We start from the raw sequence: 10708 nt of genomic DNA, 5'->3' as shown, positions 1-10708 counted from the left end.
GTAGAGTTCACTTATGAATTTGTGTTGATGTGAAAGAGCACAAAACCATAGACTCAACGTGGACTTGGCTCCTGTGCTTGTGGTAGAGCGACCTCTGGAGGCAGTGATATGCTTGTCATGGAGCTCCAAAGACTGGTGCTTTGTTCTGTGTATTTTGTGTTATGTATTTGTTCATGTGTGTTATGAGGGCAAAAGTTATTTTTTCCCCCTTCATTTGATCTTTTCTATAAGTTAGGTCTTTAAACAATGAAAATGCCGCATGAATACATTTTTATTTGTTAGAATAAACAAAACAAGTCTAGGCTACTGACACGTCCCTCAAACTTAACGCAAGGCATTGACAAATTAATTATATAAAATACGCCAGTGAGTAAATAAATACACAAGTATATAATTTTCACGTAATTACCCGTATGTAAAGACATAATGTGTGACAAAATAAATATTTAATCAGTGGAGTTACCAAGAAATTAACCATTATTTTCAGTGAGTATATAGTTCCGCAGAAATTACTGTCATTTTCACAGATAATAATGATCGGTTTAGTAGGTAAGACAGCATTTGTAATGCGAAAATGTTGTTATATATTTGTTTCGATGTATCGGGTAGGGATAGTTTTATTGTTGCCGGTAATGAGCGTCCCTTTTTGTTTATTCTTTGGCTTTGGTTAAAGAATCCTTCAAAAAATAGTCAAGGGATTGTGATTTTTGTGGAGCCACTGTAATAAATAATATTACTAAATGGAGGATGATGATGATTACTGTAATTATTATAATTATTATTATTATTAGTTGTTGTTGTATTAGTGATGGTGGCTGATGGTGTTATTAAGAAGTAGAACAAGTAAAAGGACTTAGAACTAGGGCAATAACTTGTGCTACATTCATATACAGACAACAGTAACAAGCATTAAATATAAAAGTGATAAATAAACTATATGTTTAAATAAGAATGCTTATTATACTCATATACCACGGTTGGTTGAGAGACTTGGTTTCCTCCAGTAGGGTTCTAATCCCGTTATTTCTATCTGAGGTTTCACGTTTTTATATGAATAGACATATATATGAATATATCTCAGTGTGGATATCGTCTTGTGGGTCAGTGTTAAAATATTCAACTGAGAGAAAGTCAATTGCAGCGTCGTATAGTTTGATCAAGCACTTGAAAGGAGCAGTTATGGAAGGGGTGGAGCCTGCCCGTGAACCACAGTCTCTATTGGGCTCTGTGAAGGGGGAAGCCTGCGCGCGCCTCGCTGCCTAAAAAACCTATCGTCAGCGACGCGAAAAAATATGCCGTAGCGATGTCATGTTCCGAAAGATCCGTTTTGACGCCTAGCGAAATTAATTCTCTCGTTAACCGAAGTCCAAAGGGACGTATCCGCATGGCGCAGGAGGACACGGACTGTCAGTTACAGAGGACCTGGGTAGCGCTCGAGACAATAAAGCAACTGCACCCGTCACCGGTGCAGGATGATGTGGCTGCTTCCAGGCGCCTAATCCACCATAGGGGAAAGGATTGGGAAGCTACGCCGTCGGGTGCCTTGGATCCACAGGTGAGCACGTGCTCTTTCAGCGGATTAGACCAAAAAAGCGGCTCGTATGTCACCCTGGACTTGGACATTAACTCAACGCAGCAGCCTCCTGGTGTTCCAGGTATCAGCAGGATGATAGACGTGGGCTCTGTTAACGGAGCCGGTCGTATTCCAGGATTTTTTCGTCCAGGACCGTCCATTTATCCTGGGCACACACAACTTACAACTCACAGCATAGACACTCTCCCTGTCAGCCTGCCGCACACACCGCCTTTACACTCCCAGCGTTTGTACAACATTAGGTCCCACGGGCCTGACAGCAAACCTAATATCCATAACTTTGCATTGGACTGCAGAGAATGTCCAGACCAAAGGAATGAAAGCTACAGCAGCCGAGGCCCTGTATCCACCACCTCACACAAAAGTCAAAGCCACGCAGACGCCACAAAGGCGTCTTGTTTACATACAGAAACCCCCCTTCCAGACTTCCCCGAGGACGCCAAAACCCCCACAGACGAAACACAAGGTGGGTATTCCACACTGTAGAGTTACGCATTTCTCTAAGAGATTAGGCACACGCGTTGCACGTTTTAATTAAATAATTAATTAGCTAATTAATTAATTATTTTTACAAACATTGTGAAAAGGAATAGAGAGAACTCAATACGCTAGCGACCTCCAAATTAATTGATGATTTTATGGCACCACGTCACTCTCTTAAAACAGTAAATTGCCTGAATTGCTTTTTCACACAACACTTCAGAGAACCAGAGAGCATCAAAACAGCGGAAGACTCCATTATCCACCGGGCCAGGTGTGTTATTGTTTTACGGCACACGAGGATTTGAGTCCGTTCAAAAATGTACCATTCTGGATGTTCGTTACTGTTTATTCCAGGCTGAAATTTTTGTTTATTTATTTTTTTAAATAAGAAATGCATTTGCAAAATATATATTCCATACAAATGGAGCCTAAATCCACACTGAAAATTTGGATATTTTTATTTGCAAATTTGCTTTTTATTTGATGGTGTAAGAATTTAATAGAGAATAGAGTTTTTAAACATAAACAATGCTGAACACTATTAAAGATATCGACCATTTTTTGGCACTTTCTAAGCCTTTTTTTTTTAAAATATCATATGAAGGCCGTGTCGAAGATCGCAGCTGAATTTTGTGTTAAAAGGCAAAGAAAATTGCGTTGAGATGCTACAAAAATTATTTTCGTGGGGGCATTACTTGTTTAACGAACATATCCAGAAAAAGTACTGCCTAATACACGTGATTCAAATGTATGCAGCGGAACCTATGAAAAACTGTACACATTTACTGGACAGTATATGTGTGTGTGCTATATATATGTATATATGTATATGTGTATATGTGTATGTATGTGTATATATATATGTATATGTGTATGCGTGTATATATCATTAGTACTCGGCGTGATGCTTAAGTTCTTTCAGATTTAACAACTGAAACAATATTTTTATCTGCAGTTAACCAAACCCTTTTCTTTATTAAACCCAAGTGTTATTTGCTTCAGAAAGATGACAGGGTCTAATTCATGTGCGGATTTTCAAGGCTCATATTTAATTTGAATCGTCTGTTCAACTTCTGCGTCCACGTTAACTGTTTCAGTCAATGGCTCAGTCGCCCACACAGTCAACAGCAGAAGGCTAATGACTTTACCTCTTGCCATAAAAGATCTGTTTTACTTCTGTCCTAAACGTAGCCTTCTAGTGCACTCTAAAATGGTTCCTCTTGGGTTCTAATTTAGCCAATATTTTAAAAATAATTTTTGAATAATCTATTTTAAGCTCCTTCATTTTTATGTTTAAAAAAAAAAGCCAAGGAAACTAATTAACTTTTTTACTGTATACCGAAGTAAAAAAATGTTGTTGTGTCTAACTTTCACAGACTCGATTGTCGACGATAAACTTTAACAGGGCTATATGTGGTTCATTATTAAAGTTTCTCCCATGGAGAAACAAGTATAATATTCATGTTAAAATCTTTAAGGTTCCCTTGAAAAGAAGCAAAAAATCATTTAAAAAATCCTGAGCATAAATCATAAATATCTACTAAATTTTTACAATTATTAGTTTGGTTATTTGCGATGGTACACGTTGTAAATATATTTACAAAAGCAGTTTAGAAATGTTTAGAAATGTTTTAATATATGACAAAACATGTTTTCACTTTTTGCGACCGCCGGAAATTTTGCGAAGAATGAAAAACAGCGGTTGTTACTTTGTTCACGACCGAATCTAAATAGCGACTTTCTTCTGATTTTCAGCAGAAGACGCAAAGTTGAAGACGGCTCCGTGCGGCTGGTTGTCGGCGAAGGCGGGTAGAAAGAAGCGATGTCCCTACACCAAACACCAAATCCTGGAGCTGGAGAAGGAATTCCTCTTCAACATGTACCTAACTCGAGAGCGCCGCCTGGAGATCAGCCGCAGCGTCAGTCTCACTGACCGCCAAGTGAAGATCTGGTTTCAAAATCGCAGGATGAAACTAAAGAAGATGTCGCGGGAACACAGAAGGCATACAGTCACACATTTACCAGTGTGATTCGATGAGGACTGTCATTGAATACCAACAAACACCTGAGATCGTATCCGAAGCAACGACAACAACACGGTTCTCTGCCTAAATATTTTGAAAACGTGTTGGATTACAGTGGGCTACAAAATGTAATTCAGACATTTCACAAGAAGACGAGAGCAATACTTTCAGAGCCAAAACGAAGGCTTTGCAAAGTTTCACGTGCACTTTATTGTTCCAGTTCGACCTGAAGAATATATCTGCTTCCCTCGACTTTTGTTTACAGTTTATTTGTGGTATAAAATGCGACATAATTTATGTATTTTATTTATTATAGGGTCAAATACCGACCTGATAAAAGTGAAACAGCACAATAATTAGCACAAACATGTTAAAACGGAGAGAAATAAAGCACTAATCTGCCAATTTAAACAAAACATGGAACTATAGCTTGGCTTTGTCACGGCACGGGAATGTTTCTGCACATTTATGACTGATAATATGGTATTGAATCTGATAAATGGTCATTTGAAATGTGCACGAAGGTGGCATTTTGAAATAAAAAGTTGTTAGTGGCGACGAAAATATGAATCGTATTCTAAATTCTCAACAGGATATTGGGATAATTTTTGATCCGTTTGAACATGCTCCAAATTTAAGTAATGAACCAGGCTCTTCCTTAAAACTTCATTTATTTTAAACGTCAGATAATACATGAATTAGATGGACTACTTATTATTGTTCTGTTAATTTATAGTTAATGCAAAAATTTTAATTTTAATTTTACCTTACACTAATTATATTGCAATGTAAAACAAAGTAGGTTTTAGGTTCAGTGTCGGTCTCGATTGATGACGCTGAGTACTGCAGGGGTTGTATGTATTGAACTTCCGTGGAGAAGATTTTTTGAATTTTTATTTCTTTTTGGGATATTATGTATCTACGTTAGCTTTGAACAACTAAATATTATTATGTTACACATCTTTTGTTGTTTAGCAGCTAGCAGTGTCACAGAAAAGAAATGGAAAGGATACTTGTCCCGCAACTGGAGATAAAAGTTTGAAGACGTTACAAAGACAAACGGTGGCATATTAATTTTATTAAAATGTTCTGCTGAAAAAATGAAGAACGTATTTTAAGTGTGTGTGTGTGTGTGTGTGTGTGTGTGTGTAGCGCAGATGTCTTTACTCTTTTGTCCATCCTTATTGAACTCGGCCTCGTGATCTCAAAAATAAAACCGCCCCAAGTCCAAAAGCCAAGTTGCGAACAACAGGATGTTCAGGGATTTATTAATTCAGCGTCTAAAATCCACATGGCCTTAGGGTCCAAGGCCCTTCAGCACGCCTTCAGTGAAAATGAGAGAAACATGCTGTTATTCTGTTCGTAATTGTCCTAGAAAAGGAATGAGACAATCCAGTTCTTCTGCATTCAGCGGGGAATGCGGGGAAACCCAATGTACTAATATTTTAGAATATCAAACCGAGGCATGACTGTGTTATTCTAATGCCAGTGAGCTTGTGCCTCACATTCCTGTTCGAAGCAAGGTTAAGTGGATATTATGGTGTATGTTTTTCATTTCTTCCCAAGCTGCTCAGCTCGCCCCGAATGGTTGGAGAGTTAAAGAATAATTCAGAACATGTGCGGATAAGAGGCACATAATACAGCTGCTGCCCTTTTGTCTGTATTCGCTTTTGGGAGTCGCCATGTTTAGAGCCCGCACTTCCCAACGTCATTGGCCAAAAAGACCACCCCCAACCCCCCCTTTATTTAACGGGGGGCAATCGAGCCGCGTTTTATGACCAGGCTAGGCTGTGGAAGTCAAAGGACCGGATGTGCTTGTGAACTTAAATTACTTTATACCGGGTAACTGCTTTGAACAATCGCCCGAAATTTCGGTATCGTAAATAATCTGAACACCACAACACAACTGTAACGTTAAGGTTTTCCAACGTTTCAGACTCGGTTTTTGTTCGCATTTTTTTGCAAATTCTCATCGCTTTTGCGCTGTCTGTTTTTAAACTTTACTCTCTGATGGCACACCATTTCCCTACAGGAGAGCTGTGTGGAAAACGTTCAATAACACGTTTGACTGATGTACTAAGTTAAAGTAATTATACGCAACTTGAAATATTTGCCGAGTTTAGTGTGTGTTGGAATTATAAGTGTACAACTTTTATACAGCGAGTCTTTTATGCTGTTCTGGTGTCTATACATGTTTTTTATTGAGGAAATGAACACGACTTGTGCATTAAAAAGTGTAGAACCATCTCCTGTAGAAAGTCCTTATTTATTTTCACAGAAATTCAACAGAACAATGTCATTTCCCCAGCGCTCACAAAAGGCTCTAGTGGTTTAGACCAGTGGCTGAATGTAAGATTAGTTTTCTACTTGGACATTCCACATTCGCTGTGTTAGAATGCCTCTCTCCTCCAGCGTGCTCGCTTTCCTCGTCCACTGGCGGCCGTCCAGAGCTTCGCTTTTGAACGCACAGAAGGTCAAGCTGCTGTGTGATTTAGGTAGTTTCACGTTGTTGGGCTGGACCTTTAATAACACAGGAACCTGAAACTGCCTGAATTACTCCAGCTGATACACTCCAATGCACCGGCGTGATGAAGTGCGTTCGCGCAGAAGGGGATGGTTTGCTGCTGTCCATGTGGCAGACTGGGGTTCACTTCCCAACACAGGCATCTGTATTACTCACAACCAAAAAGAGTCAACGGGCAAGACTCCTAAACTTACAGTGACTCAGATCTGTACCGTGACTGAACTGTTATTCGCTGTGGATAAGAACGTCTGCCAAATCCCGTGCATGTAAATGTAAATCTGTCCCTGATTAATGAACCCAAGCCAGCAGATGCAAATAGTTATATCTCTTTATCAAACGGAGCACAGTCGTGTAGCTGCTATTAACTGCTGCACGCGGGGCAGCGCACGGGCCTGGGATGACTTCTCTATCTCCGCTCCGTTGCGAGCGTCAGTTCATTTACAAACATAATACGGTTTTATGAACGTTGCAGCGGGCGGCAGCTGTAAATGTGTTAACGCACAACGGCCCGTTACAATTCTTCATTTACACCCGGGGGTTTGACTCTTCACCGCGGAGGACGCTACTATACAGTGGAGAGCTGGTCTATACCAGGTCAGCAGTTTCAGTACCCTTCATTCTTCTTAAAAACAGTGTGGCGCACAGTCGGACATACCACGTCCAAGTATGTTTTGTGGAAACAAGCACGGAAAGTGAATATGACATCGTTTTATTCGTTAATTTAATATTGAAGAAGCCTTAACTTATGCGCAGATCTTATACTAAGTTTCATTTCAGTACGAGGTGTGCAGGAGTGTGTTCCCTGTGTAGGATGTGTGTATATTTGTACTTAGAAAGTCAACAAAAATGTGTAATTTGACAAGATATGAATGTTTTTTCCCGGCTGTAATATCATTGCTACAATCCAAAATGGTAAACAATAAAGCGGTGTTACTCTACAACCTTCTTCAAACTGCTACAGAATTCAGTGTTTGAATTCATGTGAAATTCATGTGCAGTGATTGACGCTTTTGTGGAATTGTGGAATCCTTAGACACTTAACTCACTCACTGTCCAACAGCAGCGAAGCCACACACGTCTCTCGTGTTTAATTAGATGTTAATAATTGTGAAACTGTGGCAAAATTTGGAAAAAAGTTCTTGGAGAGTAGTCCATTGGCTCGTCTGTAAATCTGCATCATTAATGGGTTTAAAATGAGCGTTTGTACCCTTATTAAATAATATTTATCCAGAATTAAAACACTGTGGTATTCGGACGTCTGGATCAACACCACTGTGAACAACTTGGACTCTGGAACCGAAGACTTCACACGGACTGTGTTCACGTACCAAACATAAAATGATATTCAATCCAAATGAATGGAATTTTTTACTTTCTGCTGACCGCAACAAATCATCTATCAATTAAACAAGCTCGTGTGTGTGTGTGTGTGTGTGTGTGTGTGAGAGAGAGAGAGAGAGAGCGAGAGAGAGAGGGAGAGTTCTATGTGTTTGTCTTAAACAATTAACTTAGTTCCTATAGCTGTGCGGATGTAACAGTGAAGTTGGACATTTAAAAAATGTAAATAATAGAATAAAACCCGCTATAGATATAAATAGGTGTCTAAACACGTTTTGCATAAAATTTTATCAACTATCTATCTATCTATCTATCTATCTATCTATCTATCTATGCACTGATTTCATGATAAATGCATAAATTATATTAAAACCACAACACGGCTTTGACAATAACTGAGAAAAATATGCTCGACTACCTGTAAGTATATTATGCTAAGAACCTACCGTCTATAAATATTTCACGTAGAATTACACCGACCTACAAACGGTAATGTACTGAGCAGGGTTAGTTGAATTAAACGCGTTTTCTTTTCGGTTGTATTTTGTGAAGACGTTCAATGATGTTTATCATTTTAAAGGCGACAAGCTGAAGATTTAATCACAACAAACTGTTTTTATTTTCTAGGCTTTAAACGAGTTAAATCTTCCCAAAAGTTCTTACAAATAAGTTGTAATTATAGGCTTTGGTAATTGGTGATTATTATTATTATTATTATTATTAGTAACTTTGCCGCTCTTTAGAATGTTGTTCGTTTTCATTAAAGCCTTTATAAGTCTGCTGTGTGGTTGGTGACACAGTGTGTGGTACTCTATCCTGTTGTAATCCTGGTGTTTGTGTTTAATATGTGCTCTCTGAGATATGGTGTATTTAAACATGTGAGTTTGGAATGATAAGGTCCTCTCTGACATTTTTATGAAACTCAAGATATTCATAAAATTCTTTTAACCAGTTGTTAACAATGAGGTGAGCTTATTTTTGTGCTGGACCCGGAAAACGAAAAGGTTTTTATCTACAAAGTCAAACTGTAACTTTAATAGTGACCTAGTTGTGAACCAATCAAATCCGGTCAGAACTCAGACACAAACGTCTAATGCAAAAGAGACTATAGAAATCCACACACTTGCTGTTATAATCAGCCTTAACTGTCGCCTTCCAACTAGGGATAGATAGATAGACAGACAGACAGACAGACAGACAGACAGACAAATTTCGTACACTGCAATTAATAGATAATCTTTCCACACAGCCCTGTAAGACATTTAACATTGAGATGTTACCAGCTTTGCCCTTTCATACGTTGACAGCTGCTTAGCGAAGCAGGGATATGATCCTCGAGTCTGAACATGATCCAGGAAAACGGCTAGACTCTTTTAAATGGGTGAGAGTTATAGTGGTAGTAGGTGGTTGGTACCGCACTGAGAAACTCTCCAAAACGCAGCTTACTTTCAATAAAAATGTAACATCATATATATAGCTCCACAACTCAGTGCTTTGTCAAAGCCGTACTCTCGTATTTTAAACTGTAACAGAAGCGTTTGTTTGATAGACAGTGTTTATTATCACGTGTTGTAGCTGAGGATATCGATTCATCGTGAAAGTACAAATATATCAACCGCGTTTTTTTCTCGTTAAAATAAACAAATTTACGAAGCTAGCTTTGAATGTGGCTATTTTACGTTCATAATTATTAATGCAGTTAGATTTCGCAACAACATGAGGCCCGATTGCAACGCGATAAAGCAACGCACAAGCCACGGGGTTAATTTCTAGGCCTAGTACTAATTTAGCTTAAACGATCAGGAAAGCAGTAAGGTTTTAATTTAGCTTTTAGGTGCTTCGCATTTCTGTGGTTTTCTGGCTTTCCCAGAGCTTATTGCACAAATGTGTCTCATTATGATGCTGGGCCTGTTTACTCAGGGTTCCAGGGTGTGTGTAAAATTAGCTTCGTGCCAAATGCCAAATTATAACCAAAATCGCATTTAAAAAGGCTTCACGCAACTACAGTGCAATTTTAGTGAAACTAGTGTTCTCTCAAGCAGTCAGACCACTGACTCTTCAACATCTGCCTCCAGTCAGATTTAAAACGTCATCATCGTACCTTTATTTGGTTATTGGGGTGCACTTGGTTTCATTTGGTAATCTTTGGTCATACAAGAGGTGGAAAGCAGTTCACAGAAAGATATGACGTCACACGTCACCTTAGTGGCTTTTGTGAAAATCGGAAAAATAAGCGTCCACATTTCAAACCATGGGCGTCTAAATCTTAGCGAGATTCCTCTTTTTTTCTTTCGTTTTTTTTTGCTCGTGAGCGCGTGCACGGAATGCTACGGCAGACTCATTTACGGTCTTCGCCACAGGCAGTATATCAGGTCTATAAAAATCAAAGCTGCCTGATGTAGTATTTTATTATGGTATTAAACGACCAAAAAGTTCAAGTAGTTTCTTCCATAAATACAAGAGGATTGTCGCTGAGTAGTGTTTAACACACTCGTTAAGAAAAATTACTGTTAATTTCCTAGTAAAACTCGGTATTATCTCCACGCGCCTTGAATAAGACCCGTCTACAGTGAAAGAGCGGAGGCGAAGGCTGTAAAATGTCTCAAAAGAATGTTACAACAGGTCGAACTCGTGTTAGAAGATGGATGAACTTGACAGAGCGATGATTTTGTCTTCGTTTAGGCACCTTGCTGCCTGTAGTAGGGCCTCCGCGCGCGAGCTCCGCTGAGATCATTATGATCAAAG

The 10708-nt window shown here is 39.0% G+C and overlaps 1 protein-coding gene across 1 annotated transcript; it reads left to right on the top strand.

Moving 5' to 3' along the window:
- The first annotated feature begins 1384 nt into the window (after nucleotides 1–1384).
- Nucleotides 1385–4107, top strand: LOC136664484 (homeobox protein Hox-B10a-like). Its single transcript, XM_066641666.1, has 2 exons — nucleotides 1385–2060; nucleotides 3833–4107. The coding sequence occupies exons 1-2, from the start codon at nucleotides 1385–1387 to the stop codon at nucleotides 4105–4107; spliced, it is 951 nt and encodes a 316-aa protein (XP_066497763.1).
- Nucleotides 4108–10708: the final 6601 nt, after the last annotated feature.

Source organism: Hoplias malabaricus, chromosome 13 (genome assembly GCF_029633855.1).
Source record: "Hoplias malabaricus isolate fHopMal1 chromosome 13, fHopMal1.hap1, whole genome shotgun sequence".
NCBI lineage: Eukaryota > Metazoa > Chordata > Actinopteri > Characiformes > Erythrinidae > Hoplias > Hoplias malabaricus.
This window is presented reverse-complemented; position numbering and strand designations above follow the sequence as displayed.

What these genes read in the sequence shown, in the direction of transcription:
- LOC136664484 (XM_066641666.1), top strand. Translation starts at nt 1,385, where the DNA reads ATGGCGCAGGAGGACACGGACTGTCAGTTACAGAGGACCTGGGTAGCG. An exon ending in CCCCACAGACGAAACACAAG is followed by an intron (nt 2,061 to 3,832) that starts GTGGGTATTCCA and finishes TCTGATTTTCAG; the next exon opens with CAGAAGACGCAAAGTTGAAG.